The 23,312-nt window shown below is 36.9% G+C and overlaps 1 protein-coding gene across 4 annotated transcripts; it reads right to left on the bottom strand.

Annotated features, from left to right (window-relative positions):
- Positions 1-2,566: 2,566 nt before the first annotated feature.
- gss (glutathione synthetase) lies at positions 2,567-21,899 on the bottom strand. 4 transcript variants are annotated; one of them, XM_044352979.1, is made up of 13 exons: positions 21,746-21,899; positions 17,946-18,087; positions 16,627-16,772; positions 15,261-15,336; positions 14,656-14,795; positions 14,050-14,166; positions 13,530-13,610; positions 13,057-13,134; positions 12,863-12,932; positions 11,941-12,135; positions 9,102-9,183; positions 8,151-8,340; positions 2,567-6,185 (listed from the first exon to the last, which is right to left on the bottom strand). In XM_044352979.1, exons 2-13 carry the CDS (start codon positions 18,075-18,077, stop codon positions 6,062-6,064), a joined length of 1,431 nt encoding a protein of 476 aa, XP_044208914.1. In that variant the 5' UTR covers positions 18,078-18,087; positions 21,746-21,899; the 3' UTR covers positions 2,567-6,061. The 4 variants fall into 4 exon arrangements, with proteins under 4 accessions (XP_044208914.1, XP_044208915.1, XP_044208916.1 ...); XM_044352980.1 differs by lacking the exon at positions 21,746-21,899 and adding an exon at positions 18,741-19,478; XM_044352981.1 differs by lacking the exon at positions 2,567-6,185 and adding an exon at positions 6,826-7,698.
- Between the last annotated feature and the right edge of the window lie 1,413 nt (positions 21,900-23,312).

Below are 23,312 nucleotides of genomic sequence, written 5' to 3'. Positions count from 1 at the left end.
GCTGTGATTGCACAATAGTCTTTTGTACTTCATTTTTCTCATACCAGTGCTGCTCCACAAATAAAATATTTGGATGTTATGTCTATTTAGTCCTTATCATTTTGAAATGCCATTACTAATGGCCTATTTGAAAATGAGCAAACATTTTATGCACCAATGCAAGCCCAAGTTGGAGAATAGTACAACATTCAAACTTATTAACTTATGTATTCTCCATTCACTGATCATGCATATGCACTAGTATAACAATAGGTTCACAATATGATTTGTACAAGGTTCTAAATTATTAGACTGACAAACTGGGGCATCAGGTTCAGTAGTTTTAAAATAGTACAGCCTAAAGTGCGAGCCTGACTCCCTCCCTTGTAAGAGCTACTTGACCTGGGCTGGTACTCTCCAGATAGCAGCTCTTCTGATTTTTATCCATGATGTTACAACTGTAGGTGTTGCCTGTGCTGTTTGTCTTTTCTCCTCTCCTGTCTCTTGTTCCGCCTAGGTCTTCTACATCTGAGCAGTCCTCAGTGAGGTGCACCTGGCCCAGGAAAGGAAGTGGTTAAATGCTCCAGGTTCCTGTGGCAGGGAGAGGCTTCTGGTTTGTGGACTGCTGCTCTTGCTGCCTCTCAGCCTGGAATTTATTTAGTGTTTCTATTGTCTTTTGACTGTTTATAGTCTTTATTTAGTGTCTTGGTTGTTTTGTATATTTTTATGTTAATAAATCCCATGGTTTTGGTACTTTAAAAGGTGTTAAGAGTTTTACTTTGGGTAGAGTGTTGTTTAGCCCATGGGGCTGACTAAGGGTGGGGCGTAACAATGGGTATACCATTACTCTGTATTACATACCACCATTTACCAGTACATGTCAAAAGACACATTGTAATTACTGTATTAACTAGACGATAATAATTGTTCATGGGACTGCAATTAATGGATCTTAATGCTTTGTTGTAAATGTGGCCCATAAGGGATTAATAGACTAGTTCTTAGGGGAATCCTGATTAAACTCAGTGGAGACATACTGCACTATGTCCTGAACATACAAAGCAAGTTTCATTTACATCTGATAAAGGGGGGACAAATGGCAGCTGTGTGCAATTAGTTACGCATGTGCGCATGGTCTAAGACATATTGGTTCATAACTTAAGTTGGACTTCAGAAATTTTCAGTGCACCAACCTCTCTTTAGATAAGACTTTAGAGGAGCTTGGTGATTGGATTAAGTTCCAGAAAGGACAGTTCTTTTCTGGGCTCCTTCATGATTGTGTGCAGCGAATGAGATCTATCATTCTTAGTTTTTAATTATATTTATAAAAACAATTTGCTGTAGATTAGCGATACCACTTTTTAGATTAATTACTGTTCTCTGACGTATCTTCATACTCACCTCATACTTCACTCCTTTAAACTGATTAACTAGCTGAAGTGACTTTGCTGTCCTTTGTGAAGCCTGAAACCTGCTTGTGGCTTTAATTTTGGCTGATTGAGCTGCTTATAATTCTGAAATAAATAAGGTTGGACAAGCTGATTTCTCTAACATCATCAACAGGAATATCAATAATTTACCACTAAATTATTGTGGCTATGTGTGTTGGACAAGTAGACAAACTAACTACTTGTCCAACACACATAGCCCCTGACTTCCTACCTCTCACTAAGTGTTATGAGTTTGCATCTTTTTTATCATGGCAATCCATCCAAAAGTTTGAGATATTTCAGTCTGGACCAAAGTGGTGGGACAGACCAGCCAACAGATCAGCATTGCCATCCCTAGATACAGTACTGACTACAATTTTACTATAAAATCTTGAGGCACAAAACATACTGCTGTTTATATCCACATCATAGGTGAACTGTATACAGGGTCAAACAGTAAAAGTCCTCAACAGTCAGACCTTTACATCAATGAACGTGTGAAATAAACCTATTACTCTGAGCATAATTTTTAATGTCATAATTATCCATTCAATGATCTATGATATATATCTAACTGATGACTATGACTATATTGACCTTGCTTCTTAAGAGCATTTCCCCTAAAGCAGAATTCAGGAAATTTTTATTTTCAATCCCCATCATATCTAAGTATCAATACTTCTTGGCAATTAAGCTGATGTTAAAGAACAGCACTGAGACCACCAAAACACAAGAATTCTGAGTTGATATTGATGAGGAATACACATTCTAACCAACGCAGACTTGATAATAAGTACATCCTGCTGATATTGATCAAATGTTTTCAACTCCAGTGTAATAATTCTCTACCTGGTGAAAATCAAGTATCATCTGGAAGGTATTTAAGAAACACATGTCATAGTGGAATTGTGACTTAATTATGAGTAATGATTTATTCTAAAGCAGGGGTATCAATTTCATCTCGGGCCACATCAGCATTATGGTAGCCTTCCAAGGGCTGGTTGTAAATGTAAGACTATATAAATGTATCTACTTGTTATCATATTACATAATAGCCTCTGCATTCGATTATTATTGGTTTTAGTAATAACTTAATAATCAATAACTAGCTCTGAAAGCAGAATTCTAGGAAAAATAATGGCAAGTAGACATTCAAGTGTACAACTATTATACAATTTATTAAAACTGAAATATACAAAGTAGTATACTGGTAAGTAATAAAGTCAAAATAACAATAAGGGTGTATTCAGATATCTGCTTATCATATTACATGACTGCCTCTGCATTCAATTATTATTAATTTTAGTAATAACTTAATTAATAAGTAGCTCTGAAAGCAGAATTCTGAGAATATACATACATACATACATACATATACATACACTAATATTATATATATAATATTATTAAGATAGATAGATAGATATGTTTGATTGCAATTCAAGCACAACGGTCTCATACTTCCCTGAGGCAAAATGAACATGTATTTTTCAGTCCAGCCATCTTTTGATGCATGTTTTTCACTGTATGGATAGCAATGCCAGTCTTTCAGTCAGTCCATTACTTTGGCCCAGACTGAAATATCTCAACTACTGGATAGATTGCCATAAAACTTTGTTCAGACATTTGTGGTCTCCATCGCATGAATTTTATTAACTTTGGTGACCCCCTGACTTTTCATCTCAATTTTTATTTGTCCAATATTTTATTTTACAACCATATACCTGCAAAACTAATGACAATCCCATAAACCCCAGCTGTACTTTGTGTGTACTGCCAATAAGCAAATGCTAACTACATGTACGCTAAATGTGAAGCTGGAGCCAGAGGATGCTTATCTTAGCCTGCCATAAAGACTGGATGCATGGAGAAAACATTAGCCTGACTGTCCAAAGGTTAAATAAATCTGCCTGCTAGCACCTCTAAAGCCAATATCTCATTTTTACCCTGTGTTTCTTGTATGGATTATACAAAGCTGTAGAGTATTAGTAGGTAGATTCTTTTACTTTTAGACAGCCAGGAAAACTAATTCTCCCCCTTTCCAGTCTTTATGCTAAATTAAGCTAATCGTCTCCTGGTTGTAGCATCTGATTTAGTGTATAGACATGAGAGTGGTATCAGTCCTCTCATCTAACTCTGCATGAATAAGTACATATCCTAAAATGTAAAACTATTACTTTAAATAACAATTTCTGTCTATGTTTTAATTAATCTGCTATATTAAATTAAACAAGTAGAGAGAAAATACAGTATTACAGACACATTTTTTTAAATTTATTTTTAATGTTTTTGATTGAGCATGGTGAGCAAAGTTTTATTTTTTTCTGTAGGGAGTGACATGGTTCTTCATTGTCCTTCACCATATCTTCAGATTGTTGCTGTATTCTACAATCACAGTGTTAACCTTAGATTACGTCCTAGTGGGGTGTAAGATCCCTTACTACTGTTTCTTTCAATGCACTGTTAAACCTAATGATATCTTCTTCAGACACACTGGCTTCACCACACTAGTGTTGAGGGAAAAGAATGATATATTCTATGCACTGATTCAATTAACTGTTCCGGAAATGCATTATTTGATTCATTATGTTCATAAATATGAAGAGGAAATTACAATTATTGGCGATAATTACTAAAAGTATTTGGCGTCATTTTAGCCAGTTTTTGTTAATGTATTCCAGGGTTGAGAAATCACAGCAAAATGTCACAGTATCTGTATAAAATACTGTTTACATTAGTTGTCTGTCTTAATCATAAAATCAAGCAATACTCAGCAAGTCATAAAAATTGTAAAACAAAAGATGAACCGCAAATACCAGATGTTTAAAGAGTTAATTTTTTTAAACACACAGAACCAATCCAATGAAAAAAGTGAAAGCACTGCAGTAAATCTTGAGAATCTAAATGAAACTTATGGTCCCCCCCCACCCAAAAATATGTTTTTCTTCTTGTTCCTTCAGTTGGATGTTTGAGCTTCACTGTGCAGAATGATGTATGTGCAGTGTATCTGTAACGCCTGCCAGTGACACAGAGTGCTCTCACTGCTGTGGTGACATGAAAACCTAAAATGTGGTAACACAGGAGTCCCACAAGACAGCCATGTTTCTAATGTTTTGTATGCTGCAAATGCAAAGGCAACACCTACTGCACACAGAGTGCACCCAATTAAAAACGCTCCAGCAAAGACAAGTGATTGTGCCCCTGAAGTTGTTAATAGTGAGGCTTTTTATTATAATATTACAAGATATACTTTTAAAAATGGACAAATTAGAAATAATAACACCTCACAGCTTGCATCTAAGAGAGAACTGGTCTTCTCTTCATTGAGGTAAATGGAGACCCTAGCATTTATTGAAAATATATTTTTAAACATGTCTCTGAACTGAACATTTATTATGTTAAATTAAGTTTTTTTAATCACTGACTACATTTGTTAATGTTTTTTTGACAATGCTACTGTATATCTTGCTCTTAAGTATGTATTTGAGAACAGCACTCCATTTTGTGCCATTATGAACAGAGTCATCACATTGTCAAAAACAACATGGTCCTCATTAACCCTTTTGGAACCACTGACAGGGTTTACGTCAGTGTTTTGCAAGCCTGGCAGCCTGCCGGGCCTAAGTTGACTGCCTGCCAGGCCTAAGCATGGGAAAATCTAAAATGTGTTATACAAATAGTGTAGCTCCAGTGTTGTATGTGTAGTGAGTGTGCTGTAGAGAGAGAGAGAGAGAGAGAGAGAGAGAGAGATAGTGTGTGTAACGGTGAGCATGAAGCTAGCAGTATAGCTGTAAATGTAACAGTGCAGTGTTTGTACAGTTTAGGCTATTTGTCAGTGAATAAATGCCAAGCTGACATTCAAGAAAGATGCTGTTGCTTGCCACCCAGCTGAAGTGAAAGGGGTTAGCCCCGAAGTTAGACTCACTTAAGGTGGAATGACCTTTAAAAAGGACCTGTGTGTAAGATTTAGGGGGATCTATTAGCAGAAATGGAATATAATATTCATAAGTATGTTTTAATTAGTGTATTATCACCGGAAAATAAGAACTGTGTTTTCGTTACTTTAGAATGAGCCCTTTACATCTACATGGAGAGTAGATCCTCTTCCATGGAGCCTGACATGTTTCTACAGTAGCCCAGAACGGACAAACTAAACACTGGCACTGTAGAGGGCCTTTCACGTTTTTTGCGAGTTTTGCGGCCACCGTAGTTTCTCCTACATGCTTTGAAGAGGCGGGTGAGGGGGAGGTGTATTCAGTTGGTTGCAATCTACAACCTCAGCACTAGATGCCACTAAGTCCTACACACTAGTCCTTTAAGGTGGACCAGTTATTCCAATGGTAGTGAGAAGTTGCTCCTCTGAATTTTGTTTTACATTAGAAATAATTTAAAAGATATTAGTCTACTACATCACTTCAAATAGCAGCAGTTTCACCACAGAGAATGGAGGTTGTGAGCAATTCGTGGGCCTACACTGATAGCACTTATACCCCACCTTTCTTGTATAAAACAAATTTGCTCATCATTGATTTGAATGCTGTAGCGGCCAGTACCGTTACTTAGTGTGATTCAAACATTAAATCTTGATTTCACTGTTGTCGTTCTGTGCATTTGGTTTTTTGTTGAAGCCCAGCAGGTAGGAGTGTTGATTTTCAGACAAGGAGAGGATTGTCCAGCACAGCCACTCCTGCTGCTACACCACCATCTGCCTGTTCTGAACTCTTGGTTCTTAGCAGATGACCAACACACTCATTCATCACCATGTCTTTACCCTGCCTATAAGGAGAGAAATGACAGTTAGAACCAGTAAATTATTATTTAACTATTTCATAGAAACTGGACAGAATTAAATACAAGCAATATGGTTACGAGGCTTGAACAGTGGAAGTTAAATTTTGGCATTGAAAATAAAACCTGCACTGAAAAAGGAAACATTGGCATTGAAACTCTTGTATTGGAAAAAGTTGCATTGACACTGTCTTGGCACTGAAAAAACTTCCACTGAAAAATAAAACACAGGCATTAAACAAATTACAATCTCACAATTTTATTATCTTGTTTTATTTTGATATTTTTTTCCATTATGACGTGTTTTTCTGTCAATCTTCAGATTTACAAACAGGAGTTACTTGGATAAACTGACCACATATTGGGAATCTACATGGTTACTTTCTCGCCTGAAAAAATATTAAATCTTAATAAAGTGACATATTAACAGTCCTAGAGCGAAAATTACAACAGTCTGGCTCAAAATCTCTGCCATCACCCTCGGGTATCTTTGTTGGACTGCAAGGCATACTGGGTAATGTAGTCTCTCACTCAAACCCCTCCTGCCTAAGCCAAAACGGTGACAGAAAGTTGAAAAAAACAGACATGAAGAAAAAATCTGAAGTCTGACATTGAAAAACGCATCATACTGCAAAAAACATCAAAATAAAATAAGATAATAAGATTGGAACTTTTTTTCAGTGCCAATACTTGTTTCAGTATCAATATAACTTTTCCCAGTGTTTCAATGCCAATGTTTCCTTTTTCAGTTCAGGTTTTTGTTTTCAAGGCCAGATTTTATTTTCAATGCCAAATTTAACTGTTGCTGTTCTGGCCCCATATACGGCAGGCTTAACGTGTGCACCCTCCAGTCTGATACTATTGTAGATGCCTTCTCCCAAATATGATTATTGGTCAGTTGTTAGTTTTCACTCAAAACAGTAATTATTCATTTTATGGCTTCTTGGTGGAAGCAAAACAAGCTGTACACACAACACTGACATATTAACACCTTTTTAAGATGATGCCGCGAACATGTTAAAAAAACAATTGCACATTTATGCCACAGACACAGAGCAACATATTTGGAGTTCTGATTCTGGCAACCATCTAATTTTAGTGCTGGGCTGGTAGCATAAATCAGAACTTGTTTGCTGAAAACAGCTGCCTGTTGCAGTTAAAAAAAAAGAGAACTGTGAGACTGAACCAAAACAGTTAAGTTGTGAGCTGCAAAACCAAAACAATAAACTTAAAAATGTTACAAAGCTCCACAGAGCTGAGGGGAAATGCAGAGTCAGGTCATAATGCTACTACGACTGGCTCCTTTACCATTACACTTACTGATTTGATTCATTGTTAATAAAAAAAAAAAGATTAGTGCAACTTTAAAGATAAAATGTCTTACAGTTAATATGTCCACTGTTGGTTTCCCTTTAAATCATTCAGGAGTGTCTCATAATGTCACAGATTGTTCTGAATCGTAAACACAGTCTTCCTAGCCTGCTGGTTCTGGGAACAAAGTCTACACCAACAAGTATATTTACATCAAAGCACATCAATGAACATAGTCCCCACTAACACAAAGAGGAAATTATGCAAAAAAGCTGTACCTTAGTAAAATATCTGCATAAATTAAATGATCAGATATTTGGGACATTGCATTAGATTAGGGATGTGCAGGAGTTAATCCTGCAGAGAGGAAGGATTACAGGGACCAAGACCCTCTCTGTGTTTATTGGCAGTGAGTATAAAATCAAGATAGACTTAATTAAACATAATTCTACACATATCCTTTAATAAATCTGGAATTACACTCAATCTTCTTGCAGTACAGTTCTGAATTACTTAGCAACAGCTTCAGCTGAAATGAACAAACTAGTCCTGAAAGCAAAACAAGGTTTATCAAAAGGTGTCATCTAACACAAAAGCCATGTACAAAATACATTTTATACCAATGCAATAGTGATTACTGACCTGACATACACTCCAAACGCACCCAATTCACTGAGACAGTTAGTGATTTCGAGGGGAGCGTCTTGTCTCAGCAGGTAGTTCTGTGCAGGGGCAGGATGGATTTTATCCATCAGAATATAGGCTGTCCTCTCTGTACTCTCCTTCACTCCCTCCAGTACCTGGCAGATCTCTGATCCATAGATGTTGTTACCTAGGAAAACAATAGTACAATGAAGTTAGGAAAAACACTGAAGAACCTGACTTTAACTTTCTCTAGTTTAGTATTTTGTAAGGCAGAGAAATGTTACACACAAGAACTTCAACTTGCTGAAATAAATAAAACAAGTTACTAGCTGGAATATTTTTGTATGACTGACTGGATCTGTGGCCTTAAGACTCAGACATGAGTCCGAATATAAAACAACCAGGACTTGAGGCTTGAGTTGGACTTGTTTAAGACTCCAATTCCTTATGATTTAACTTGTTTTGACCTGCAAAAGTAAACTCCAAGAGCTACAAATACTAGATGGAGTAATGGTATAGAGGCTTCTGTGAGCATTTACCATGTAAGACACTGAGACAAATGAGTGAAAGGGAAAAAAAACAACCAGTATTCAGTTTTCACAATTTATACAACTGCTTTAATCAGAAGTAACACACATAATTGGCTCTGGACTTGTGACGTGACCCGAGACTTGATCTGACAAACGGCGCTGGTTTGTCTCGAATGATTTGAAAATTGATCTGGACTCAGACAGCTCTGTGACTGACTGCCGGCAAAAACTAATAACTTGTTGGGACTGATAGCTTTCATACTGTATGTGTACCCTTCAAACAACCTTGAAAACTTTCATTTACTGCCATGGAGGTAGTGACACTCCAAACTCTCCTGCTTTAAGAAATGGTGATGTTGCAGTGGTTGCAGGATTTGCTGCAAGGGGAAATTTATAAAATATTTTTCTATTATTGTACCTCCTCCCTCTCGCTGAGGCTTCAGGACAAACTGGTCTGGTGCTGCCAAAGCCATTTCTACTGTTTTGTCTCCCTCTGGGCCCTGAAGACAACAACAACAAAGAAATAAAACAAGTAAATAAAACATTCCAGGACATATTAGAAGAATGCAACAATCTGACTTTTACATTTTCTGTTGATGTGAAAATATTTTTGCAATATAACTGGCCCAATCGACATTAGGTTGATGTCTCATCAGTGTGTGATGTCATCATGCAGTCTGCTCTTACTACCACACTGAGCCTCATGCAAGAACCGCTCGTACAAACAGATTTGTTCTTTAAGTCCCAGTGAAATGGAAGTTGCATTTGATTGGACTGCTAAAAAGTGGGTGGGGCTTGGAGTTTTCTGCGATACAGGGAGAAACGGAGCTACAGAGGACTGTTGGATCCACACATACCGCACTCACCTGTTGTTAGATCAGGAGGAGGACCAGGAAGAGATGAATGAATTAGACCTCAGCCACATTGTTTTGGAAATGAAAAAGTTTTTGCCCACTGATATCTAAACAAACATCTCTCTATATTGGTCTGTTAGCCACTTCGACCCACAAATGGAGAAGTGCAGTTTTATCTGACCGGTGTGGCTAGCTACTCACCCAATGTCACGTTTCATTGGATGAACTTTTGTAAACACCCAAGTGCAGGATGAATCAAACATTTGAAACTATTTTACAGGGATTTTGATTTAAAAATAATCTGACACTGATTTTTTGACATATATTTGGCATATAACAAGAAACAAATTAACAATTAACACATGGACACAGGATTAAACGTGGGAAAATGCATTTTTCATTTCACTGAGTCTTTCAGAGGCATGTATGAGTGATTTACAAGAATTTATGGCATTCATCAATTTTCTCATACTTCGGTACGAATGGAATTTACAAGCAGTCCGGACCTGTTGTAGCGTTCATGAACAGACTTTACAAGTCTGCCTTGCTTTACAAGGGGATAAACAGCTGTTTGACATAAAATCATAATGAATTTGGAGTTAAAATATGACACCAAAATCAACTAAAATGAAATATATGATTATCATCATCATCATCATCATCATCTCGGCTGCCACTTTACTGAGATGGTGTTTAGATTTTATTTTTATTGACATATTTTGGCTCAGCAACTTACACATTTCAGCAGTTGTTAGGAAACTTCTGTCACTTCAATAGCTGCCTCACTTTGCAGGTGTCTGTCCAATATCATCTTCTGTTGTAACTGACAATATTACATCACCTACTGTAGGCTAGAATATTCTCTCCTCTAATATGTCTGTGACTGCCATCCCTTGACCGCCTATCATCATGAGCACTTTTCTTTAGAAAGATGTTTTTAGCATCTAATTTCATGTCAAAGTACTCTTTATTTCTGTCACACTACAGAGCTGCTCTGATGACATGTTGCTGTTTTAATATTTTCTAATTGCTTTGGGTCCCCATTTCGGAGGAACAGGAATTGAAACTGCAGTGTGAAATTCTTGCTTTTACTCTGGTCACATTTTTGTGAACCAAACACGCCCACAAACAAAGCGGAACATGTAGCCTTATATGGACATTTTAGGGGTGTTGATTATGCTAATGACCAGATCTCATCAACGCGCATCTCCTCATGAACAGCTGACATTGATCAGGCTGAAATGAGCAATTCACAAAAAGTTCGGGCAGTTATGAGAGTTCGTTGAATCCGACTTGGAACACATATACAAGTAAACATCACAGAAACAAGATGAAGGGGAAATTAACCGTGTATGGTCAATGTGTGAAACTGTGGCCAGTTAGTTACAGGGATAGTCAGTTGTAGTGTCTATAATGTGAATTCCTGGATATTAAATGTTCATCCGCAATTTTCTGTAGTGGTCCCAGTAATATTTGTTGTTAAAGTGTACTGAAGTAGCATATCACATGACATGGTTAAGCAACGTTTGAGTCAGAAAAGAAAGGTTATAAATACAGTTACAAGAACAATACTTTCCACTCATATCATATATGTTTTAGTGTGGTTGTTAATCGTTTGTGATGTGAGAACATCAGAGAAAAAACCTTGCGTTCTGGTATTAGTTCAGTTATAAAATCCAGACACACCGCAGAGCATCTCTCCTGCTGGCTGCTGACAGCGCTGCCAGCCAGAATGTCGATCAAACTGGCTGGTAGTGGAGGATATGGTAGAGACACTGGTACGTGTCTGTTTAAACAGGAGTTCAGCTGACTTCTCTGCATTTAACAGTGTAGCTGAGAGCGTCAGAGCTCGGAACAGGACACAGTCACTCTGCATTGTGCTGCTGTCCTCCGCTTCCATCATCTTGTGCCAATTCATTTTGATAGAGTAACGGCCAATGGGGAAACTCCAATACACTGTTGGCAAACCAATGGTGTAACTTCATCACTCACTCAGTCACTCATGAACAACTTCGGTTATAGGGCTGGTCTGTAGCCGGTCCAGCCAAAAAGAGAGTTTTAGGATAAGAATATGATAATGTTCTTGGCAGGAGTCCCAATGTCTTTGTAGTGACACAGAAATCATTTTCAGTGCAAAAAGGTGCAGTCCTGTTGTAGGTCAATGTGGCCATTACAAGATGGCTGAGACAGTTTTGTCAAAGAATGAATTACTTCTATTTCATCTACAAATACTTGCAGCTTTGAAAATACTTTTCTGCTCCCCTCTGTGTATACTTGCCTTGTTTAGTCCAACAGAATATACACATAGACCTAGATTCCCGTCAGTGACTCCATTTTCATATGTGTGATGTAGTCACATGTGGCTTATACAATTCCACAATATTATATGCATCATTCTCTCACCATGTCTAGAGAGTAGAGACCAGCGAACGTTGCTCTGATCTGTTCCACTACTTCGGGTTGGTTGGGGAAGAACTTCTCCAGAACTCCAGGTCTGGCGAGCACCTGTTGGACCTTCTTGGTTCCAGCCAGGTGAGTGCTGATATCTGGACATTTCACAGCCAGAGAGCGCTCCATCAGAAGACGAGTATCCCAAGTCTACGAATAAAAAAAACACAGATGTGTTTCTCTCCCTCTGGCAAGGATTCTGATACACCCCATTTATTTTAACCAACAGCCACTAATTGAATACAACTGGATTCAGGTCTGTCTAAGTACATTATAATGCAGGATGGTAGGATGTCATACAATAAGATGCAATTGAATCATAAAGATAGTTCCAATTAATTTCTACTTCATGTTTAACACATCAGCAATCCATTCATATGTGAGAGAAACAAACATTAAAATGGTGTTCACATTTCAGTGACCATGTACATCATCTTTGGAATCTCATCTGTGAGTTTATTACAGTTGGTTAGCTAGATATTTCAAGTTTCACATATTGTCACACACACAAAGTTTTCTAAACTCAAAAGTGGGTCTGCACAGCATTTCGGGTGTTTGATGCATTGCATATCTGTCTTTGACCGGGGTGAAGGCAGCATGTGACCCCCAAGCTGACAGAAGAATGAAGTGGAGTACCACAAAGCCACAAAGTGGATTTTGAAAGCTGCTAAAAATATGAGGAAACTGGTTTGTACTGAGGAACTTAGAAACCTGTGTTGACATGCTTTTAAGGCTTGGACACCAAGTTACAGTTACCTGGACTTTTAGAGTCAGAATAAAATGAGAAAAAACACCCCACAATTTTCCATCTTAACTGCACTTCACAGAGTCAGCATATAAAACGATTAGAACTAGAAATAAAGAAATTAGTTGAGACCTCTTCAGAAATGTAGTTCTCAGGCATGTAGCCATTCCTGTAGTACACCACTGCAACCTCTTGGCCATCACTGAAAAAAGTAGTAGCATCGATGCACAGTAAGTACAACTAATGAACATATAGTTTTTAATGTATGAATGTATAAAGTTTATACAATTTATTAATTTACATCTAACAGACAAAAACAGACTTACACAAACAGCCTCTTGTCCTGATCAAGGGACCCTCTTTTATAGACATCGTCGAACCGTTTTCTTACTGTGGGAATGTCCCTGAAACATATTGACAATGTGTGCAGCATATAAAAAGCTCCACTTTTCACACCATTCACAATACAGGTCAACATCTTGAATGTCAGTTTCAACCTGAGAAACAGAACAAATCTTTTACACTGTTATAAATGTATGGGGAGCCACTATAAAGGTAATGGAAGCTAAATATATGAATCGAGACGCAGTTCACATAGAGCCCACCGCAAAAACAGACATCAGCATATTCCAGTTGGCCAGGGGGCATCAGGGAGACACTGGGCATTAAAGTTAGGTTTGGACATGTTTTCCATTAACATTGCATTCCTTTAAGTTTCATATCAAATATAATGTTGATTAAAGGCTACTGGGGAAAACCTTACTTATTCAAAAACAGCTCTTCAGCAATCACTTCTTACCTCTTCCACAGTTCATTCTCAATGAATCGCTGATCAAAGATGTTCCTTTGACTCTCTTCCACCAAAAACATGACAACTGCTCTGTAATGACAACAAGTGCTCCTGTAAAACATGCTCACCACTATCTTAAAAAAATATTCTGGATATTTGGTTACTTTTGATAGTCGTCAGGTCTCACTGGCAATTGTTCGGAGGCTTTTTTCCATCAATAGTATCAATAATGATTGATACTATTGATGGAAAGGAGTAGAGCATTACCAACACCAGTAGCACAAATCTTGATCTACTGGACAAACTTAATGGTTTCCATTCACTATTAATTTATGGTACTGGTATCAATCAGCTAGTATTTCAGAAGCAATGTTTCAATACACAGCTCCACCAGCAAGGCCTTTTACCCCAGACTCTTTGTAAGTTGAAGTAAGTCAATTGAACAATGAGTGAGTAAAGTACGAAAATCCATTAGGCAATGACATGTAGTTTCACAAGATGTGATTCAATGGATGTACTTAGTTCCTACCTCTTTGATCCATAGAGCTCCCAGGCCTTGGCAACAGCCCTGGCCTGACCAGCTGCAGGGCTGTTGTCTGGGATGCACTGGCTCTTCTCCTGCCAGCCTGCCACCTTGAGGATGTGTCTGTTGAGCAAGATGAAGAATATTTATGGCAATCTTAAATCAGTGCAAATGGTTTATTACTGCCTGCCAGCCACGCTTACTTTCACTCCCTGTCATTTCTTTCTCCATCTCAATTAAAGCAACAACACACCGTCATCTGTTATGGCAAAAGATTTTACACAGAGGGTGACATAGATAATATATGGTTTGGGTTTTTTTTTTTGATATACAGGAAAAGAAGCTGTCTGAGCAGACAACCAAACTGCATGAAATGGATGACAGTGGATCAATTCTGACTGCCTGGGGAAAATGGGTTACTGTTTCTGTTAAGCCCTGGTAGGTAACCCATTTTGAGTGAAAAAAAATCTGATCACCAAGAGATGGCACACTTTTATATGACAGTTATGAAAATGTCAATGAATTTCAGGTACACTATTAAATTTATTCATTTTCATCACAAAACCGTACAAATGAAACAGTCTGTAAGTGATATACTTATGACTGACTTACCGGTGTACATCTGGCGTGTGTGACGAGAGACCTCCAAAACTAGCAGCAAAGGTGTTGATCTCTATCTGCTTCAGTGATGAGGACCCGTCCTCTCTCTGGTCCAGCATGTAGTCGGACCGATTGATACCCAACATAATAGACTAAGCAAATAGGCAAAGAATCCCCATTAATATAACTTTACACCTTAAACCATAAGACATGCTATCAAACGTACATATATCTATTCTGTATATCCTCCATTTGAACTAACAGTAGAACTGTATTTTATGAACATCAAGTACAGAAATATTGTTGAAAATCTGCAACATAATGACTATAAACAATCAAATGCTTGGTCCTAGTAAGATTCTCTCTAAATGGTTATTTTAAACTTTACTTCTACTTCATTTTTTGGGTGATGCTTTAGTATTATTTTTGTATTATTATTGTTCTTACGTGCAAATTAATTATTATTTTTTTGTTTGTGGAAAGATAACAAAGTCTCTGGCTCCAAACCAACTGATAATCTTTATTTTAAAAAGAGAGAAAATGTCAGTATCAACATGGCTCAGTAATATACTCACATGTAGATCAAAAGAAGCAAGTTTTCACATGTGCCAACATACCTGACACCTTCCTTCTTTCAGGATCTGTTGGTGGATCCTAAACAACCTCGCAGTGAAATCATCAACGGCAATGGTGCTATAAACAAAGAACATCACTCTGTTAAAATCCTGAAAACCACTTAAATCAAAATGTTACTTGATAATTCTATTAATAAACGTTATATGAAGATCGAGTCAGATAATGTAAAATTAACGTGATCTGTGGGAAGTCTTGTCTTGCCATGCAATGCTGCTACATGAAACTCCACAGGATAACCTAACAAGCACATTTCCAAACTACACAGGAGTCCATCAATATAGTGGGCTCATATGGCAAACCGTCATAACATTTAATTGCTAGACTGGATATGTATTGCAGATATCCGTAATTCAATTCTTCCTAATCAAAATGAACATTCAGGATTCTGTTACTGCATTGCCTTTCTCTCTCTCTCAACTCAAATGTTTTCAGAAACATATTTTAGTGTACTGTTTAAATGTAATATATTAAGGTTTTTGACCAGGCTGCTATTTTGACAATGGACCAGCCCAAACCAAGCACCGCCCAACTCGCAGTACATCACCCACTACATTGATCTACATGAACTGCAATTTCAGATATCTAAAACTGCATTTTGGAAAGGAAGAATTACAATTATGGACATCTGCAATATTTATACAGATGTCCCCAATTGTTTTTCCTAGTAAAACTGCAGTTGTACATATCCAAAAATCATATTTTACTAGTCAAAATGTATTTTTGGATTATTATTATTTGAATTACATTATGAATATAATAATAATAATAATAATAATAATAATAATAATAATAATAATAATAATAATAATAATAATAATATATGGTTTTTCATTTTGGATATCTGAAATTAAAATTATGACTAGTAAAAATTAGACTGTAGATATCTGAAATGGAAGTTTTTTCCTAGTAAGAAGTTTATTGCAGATATCCAGAATAAACATTCTAGATATCAAAACTGTAATGGTGGATCTGAAATTGAAAGCCCAATACACATTAATGGCAAAAGCCTCATTTTTCCAAGGAAGAATGTCATTGTGGATCTCTAAAATGTTGATTTTGACTGGGAAGAATTGAATTACAGATATCTGCAATAGTTATTCAGTCTAGCTATTAGGTGTTACTTTTTAATGATTTTTAGATATCTTAAATTTATTTTTGACTAGTACAATCAAAGTTGTAGATATCCTGAATACAATTCCTACTAGTAAGAATGTTATTGTGGATATCTTTAATTATCATTTTGACTAATGGAGAATACAATTTACTTGGAGAAGTGCTATTATGGATATCCAAAATGTAATTACAGATAGGAGTGTGGTTCGAGCTTCACATAGGCTCATATCCTACCTAGCAAGAGCCTCTTGCAGAAAGTCTGGATCCTGGCTGATCTTGTCCACCAGTGTGTTGTAGTGAGTTTGCAATGCTAGAGCCTGGAGGAACACAGCTTTCGGCACAGGCGTGGGGAAGAGTGTAAATGGAGCGTAGGTCACCAGCTGAAAAACATTTTTTTTTTTTTCAAAAAAACACAGCACGGGATATGGCATGTGAGGAATAAAAGAAAGAATTTGTTTTCCTGTAATTGCAGACAGGGGCTTAACAAAGATCTGTCCCAAATCCTGCCCTAAAGCAAAACAAATTCCTAGCATGACTTTGTCTGTTTTAACAGCAATAGCGTAACAACACTCTGGTATGGAATCGTGCCCTCTGCTGTAGCTGACTCACTCAAATCACAAATACAAGTTTATATTCATGTGCTTCCAACAAAGCAAAACAACATCTTTTATTGAATACTGTATGTATGCCTAAACATGGCTGCATTCAACAATTCAACAGCCAGATGTGAATTCAGAGTGATAGCAGTAATTTTGTTGCATAAACAACAAACTGGCCAATATAAGCTATCTGACTCTTAGCCGGAAGGTGAATGATGTTTTCATGAATCCTTTTTTCATGGGATACCCCAACATTGCTGGCTTCATGTATCTATTTAAGTGATGGCTTTTTGTCCTTCAGACAGAAGTGTCTGTCTTGTAAATGTTCCTTACAGCTTTACTCAGATGTGACAGGACATTTAGAGGATGAGCCACATTACTTGGTACTTCTCTGTTCTTTTTTCTAAATTTCACTAAAATTTTTCTTTACATATTTGGTATCTTTGGATATTTTGGGATCTCATCTAGAACACAAAATATAGTTAAGTGATTTCGAACAACAATGGCTTCAGAGCTTGAATTTGAAATTAATGAGAGACACAGCAGTTTCAAAGTAACAAATTCTTCACTTTACCTATAGGACTTCAGGCCATAACAGATTTTACAATAAGAGAGGCAGCACTTGTAAGGTGTACTGAAATATGCAGAAAACTTCTTTAGTATGTTTCATGGTGAGCAATACTACTTTAATATTAGGCAATCATGGTCAGTGTAAGTCAGCTAAAAAATGCAGGCTGTAGATGATTTAAATGTTGATGAATGTTTTTTTATATTCTATAATTCTGTAATTTGTTCTTTGTTTTCATTTTAAAATTGTTAGCTTTATGTTTGTTTTATGTCTGCAACAGTGTTATTTGTGCTGCTGACCGTCTTGGCCAGGACACCCTTGAAAAAGAGCTTTTTAGTCTTTTACTCCTGATTAAATAAAGGTAAAAAAAAAAAATAAAATCTCACCTCTGATGAGTTAGGCTTTTCTGGGATCCTCATTAGGACACCCTGCAGAAGCGCTGCATCTTTTGCCACATCTGCTAAGTGTTTTATTAGTGCAGTATTCATCAACGCCTCATCTGGTATACCCTGGGCCATTCTGATTCACCTGAGATAATAAAACAGTCAAAGACCATGGTGAAAGAGGTACAAGTGTCCAATAAAACACAGGGGAAGGGAACACACCTTGTGACATAACACAATGAAAAAGTAGACAAGAAGATATATTTCCTTAAAGTAACATAAACCTTCTATAGCATGACAAAATATCAGACACATAAATATAGTTGTTGTTTAGCAGTAACACCCTATCAGTCAATTTAGGAATCTAGCAGGCTCCAATTCTGTATTATGAGTTTGGCATGTGAGGTTACCTTTCTGTTTTTTATTACAGAATCTGTCAGTAAAAGAAGAGAAACAATTAACCTGCTCACTCACACTTTTTAGAAAAACTAAGGGACAAAAATACAACTAATGGCACTACTACTGAAATACTGATAATAACTGTTGTTGTTGTTTTTCTTGTGTAGAAACCTGTAGCGCTTATTTAGCACATGACTTCATCAAAACACATTACATAAAGGCAGAGAAGGCAGCTCTAAAATATGCAAATATCAAAACTTAAGTTGATTCATACAAAAGATTAAACAGAATTACACACATGAACATATCTGTAAGATGATACAATGTCATTAAACAGTACATAAAGACTTTAATTGTATTGAACAAGTATTACTTCTGACTGTGTTGCTTGTAACTTACCTAACTCTACCAGTGTTTTAACCAGGTGCATACCATGTTGCACACCCCTGTACATAGACTCATGGATGTTTATAAAACATCCAATCTATGACCCCTGTGATCCGTGCATTTGCAGTTGTTCACGTTGTATAATGAAAAATCAAATTTTGGGGGGTATTTCCTATGTTCATTGTCCTAAGACATGGAACGCAATTCAGCACGCCAGAGCGTCCGCTTGTTCCATTACCCACTTGTACACTTAAAATTGAAACAGTAAGTTGAGCACCAGAAACAGAGAGCTCGCTTTCAAAGTAAAAGTTGCTCGTTTTGAAGCGTGTTGACTGCAGCTGTCAATTTAAGGAGAGCTTAAGTAAATAAATAAACAAATAGCCTAAATAATGAACATAATTCATAACTTCTTTTACACATTTTGGAGATGAACCTATGTAAGAGGAAGCTAATTTTCGAAGTAAAAGCAGCATGTGTTACAGAGATGCACTGAGCCGCTGCAAACAGTTAATGTTAAGTACCAGTATGTCCAACTTTATGTGTTTGTGGTCTTGTTGTGTGCATGACTTTATCAAGTTAACCTTTCCAACCAAATGCTGTTTAAATTGTTCACCTGCCCACCAGCGTAGCTTACTGTTAGCTTCAGAGGATAACCAATACTAGCAATGCAAATTGGTAACAACTTGCTAACAAACTGCTGTTGTACGCTAACGTTACTTGTTTGTTATTGTCAGCCGTTTTGCACATCATCTGGCTATTTGCTCATCTAAGTCTGTGGAATGTTTACATTTATGGTAGAAGTGAGTTAGCTGGACCCTCTTCAGTCATATATGTAAGGATCAGAGGTGTTTGACATGCATTTTTGATTTATTAAATTCTAGTGTGGTCTGTGTGTTCACAAATGTGTATACTACCAGCAATGTGTTTATGCATGCAGACTACAAAGTAAAGAAATGTTCTAAATAATATAATAAATGTCATATGTCCTATTTGACAAGTGTGGGACCTCCATTGGTAGGCTGATGCATAAACTCACTATGACTGCACCAGGATAACCTGGAAACAGCCAGGGGGAAACTAGCAGTTGGTAAATAGACAGCAGAGTAGAGGCCATCATTTAGACAGTGACACATTTAGGTTGTTTTGGTTTTGGCATATTTGATTTGAAATGAAACAATACATGAAAACTATTGGACATCAAATATTAGATATCACAACTAAAGTTTGTTTTAATTGGTAAAATGATCTTTGTTCCACTATAATTGGACGACTTCAGTTACAAGTAAAAACTAAAGCTACAATTTCTAGCGTGTTCCTCTGCAGATGTCACATCAAAGTCAACAGGAAAGATTAACCTCATAGTCATGGTTTCATTTCAAAGCCAGTTGCCTTATTGAACCTTTGCTGGTGCACAATTTAGCATTACATATGTGGATCTACTGTAGTAGATAATATGTTGGAACCTTTTCAGGGGATTTTGCCTTAATTTTTTCCAGGTTTATTCACTATTCACACTAGCTTCCTAATCTTTCCTATTGACAACTGTAATAGGACTGCTAAAAATGCTTGAGAAAGACTAAATTGATATTGACACATTGTTGTTTGTTCTCTTGTAATTTCAGCCACTGGCTTTGAAATGAAACCATGACTATGAGGTTAACCTTTCCTGTTGACTTTGATGTGACATCTGCAGAGGAACATGCTAGGAATTACAGCTTTAGTTTTACTTGTAACAGAAGTCCACCAATTTTAGTGGAACAAAGGTCACTTAACCAATTAAAACAAACTTTAGTCATGATACCTAATATTTAGTGTCAAATAGTTTTCATGTATTGTTTCATTTCAAATTGAATATGCCAGAATCAAAACAACCTACTATTTTTAATACCTACTCTGCTCTCTACTTACCAGCTGCTAGTTTCCCCCTGGCTGTTTCCAGGTTATCCTGGTGCAGTCATAGTGAGTTTATGCATCAGCCTACCAATGGAGGTCCCACACTTGTCAAATAGGACACATGACATTTATTATATTATTTAGAACATTTCTTTACTTTGTAGTCTGCATGCACAAACACATTGCTGGTAGTATACACATTTGTGAACACACAGACCACACTAGAATTTAATAAATCAAAAATGCATGTCAAACACCTCTGATCCTTATATATATGACTGAAGAGAGTCCGGCTAACTCACTTCTACCATAAATGTAAACATTCCACAGACTTAGATGAGCAAATAGCCAAGTGATGTGCAAAACGGCTGATAATAATAAACAAGTAACGATAGTATACAACAGCAGTTTGTTAGCTACAGCAGCTAACTTAGCTAGTTTACCTACAAGTCAATTAGCATTGCTAGCATTGGTTATCCTTTAAAGCTATCAGTTAGCTACGCTGGTGGGCAGGTGAACAATTTAAACGGTGTTTAGTTGGAGAGGTTTACTCGATAAAGTCATGCACACAACAAGACCACAAACAAAAAAGTTGGACTTATCGGTACTTAACATTAAATGTCTACAGCGGCTCAGTGCGTCTCGGTGCGTTTACTTTGAAAATCCTCGGGCTACTTCCGCTTCCTTTAAGAAAATGTCATCTCCAAAGTGTGTAAAAGACGTTATGAATTATGTTCATTATTTAGGCTATTTGTTTGCTTATTTAGTTAGCTTCTTCTTAAATTGACCGCTGCAGTCAACACGAGCAACTTTGAAAGCGAGCTCTCCGTTTTCGGCGCTCGACTTCCTGTTTCAATTTTCATTGTAAAAGTTGGATAACGGAACAAGACATTGCACGTCTTAGGAAAGTGAATTTAGGAAATACCACCAGAAATAGGATGTTTCATTATACAACATGTACAACTGTAAATGAATCATACTTCATCCACAGACCTGTACATAGCACATCGTCGGCTGGTGACAGCTAAATAGCTATCTACGTTCATGCTAACAGGTTTTTCCAGTTTTGTGTCCCGCCTGAAAGGTTTCACATGCACAATGTGTATGTCTGCGAACAATATTACCTTATGACGGGCACCTATATCCTTGGTGACGTTCCAAAAAACAGGACACCGTTGCGATATCAGTACAGCCGCAGGTAATGTGTGCCACGCCGGACTGTCCTCCACAGCTTCACCAGTCAGAGTTTACCACACCGCTGTGTGGTCGCTGGTCAGGTACATGGTCACGACCTGCTATTGGCTAGGGAGAAAGCCACGTGCTTTACTCAGCCAGTCACCAAACACTATGGAAAGTCGTTCTGGTTTGAGCATTTAATCGAACCACTCTCCTACCTGAATGGTAATCAAAGATATCCACAATAACATTCTTACTAGTAGAAACTGTATTTCAAGATATCTACAAGGATACATGATTGTATTAGTCAAAGCCAAATTTAAGATATCTGAAAATTCTTAAAAAGTATCAGTGGCTGTTTTAACGTTTAATAGCTAGACCGGATATGTATTGAACAAAGATCAGAGTCCCTTCAGCCAGCTGCTGCTGAAACTCTGCCCACACACACTGAAAACGATCTGGCCCAACCAAATCATCTCAAAACAAAAAGAAAATTATATCAAATATTGGAATGAAACCACAAAATCACAAAGTAAATTAGAATTGTATTTGACCCTAAATAGAGAGTACATGGTGGCAGAGACCACCGTGACTGATAGCACAAACTGAGAAAAACAGTGACAATGTACAGACTGAGTGGACACAGCCTGGTCATAGAAACAGGCAGATCAGGCTCCCCAGGAAGGCCAGGCTGTGTTCACTCTGTCACTTTGGAGAAGTTGAGACAGAATCTCACTTCCTATTATACTGTGACAAATATAAAGATTTGAGAGAAGTTTTCTTTGAAAAAATAAATCACATATATCCTGAATTTACCCACCTAGTCGGTATTTGCCAAAAGAGTATACAATAATTACAGTAAAAACAAGTGTAGATGTTTTTCCCCATCAAGTCCACAGAAAGAGCAATTAATATCAATGTTAGTTCTTATTTTTGGCAAATAATGTTTGTTTGGGAATTTATGGAGAAGTTTAAAACATACAGTACATCACTAGGTTTGTTTTGTTCAAGTATTTTGAAGACAAGATCCAAACTTTTCCACTGAACATATGAGACAAACCCTCCCCAATAATGGACGATATATGGCATGATGACAATGTGTCTCTGAAAGACAGATCCAATGGCTTGGATAAAAAACTTTTTTTTTCTAATATGTTGTCATTGAAAGACGTGGTTCAGTGCTACCCTTGTATAATATCATCACACCTTTAGGAAAGGCATAGCAGCTTCTTTTGAAATGACAGGATTATTATAAACAGAAAAATATTCAGAATAACTCATTAGAAGACCTTCTGGATTAAATGATTGTTGTCCACTTTTTTTTGTTTTACCTATTTTGGAAAATATTGATTTGTTTTTGAATAGTATGTCAGGGTTAGATATGTTAGATATTTAGATAATGTAAACTTATTACTGTAGTCAACATTAGAATAAGAAATAAAAGAAAGAGAAAAGAATAAAAATATTCCAACAACAGAAAAATACACAAAAACAGATAATATGCAGTATGATATA

This window comes from Thunnus albacares, chromosome 5, assembly GCF_914725855.1.
Source record: "Thunnus albacares chromosome 5, fThuAlb1.1, whole genome shotgun sequence".
Classification (NCBI taxonomy): Eukaryota; Metazoa; Chordata; class Actinopteri; order Scombriformes; family Scombridae; genus Thunnus; species Thunnus albacares.
Note: the sequence above shows the minus strand (reverse complement) of the source record. Positions and strands in the feature narration are given on the sequence as shown.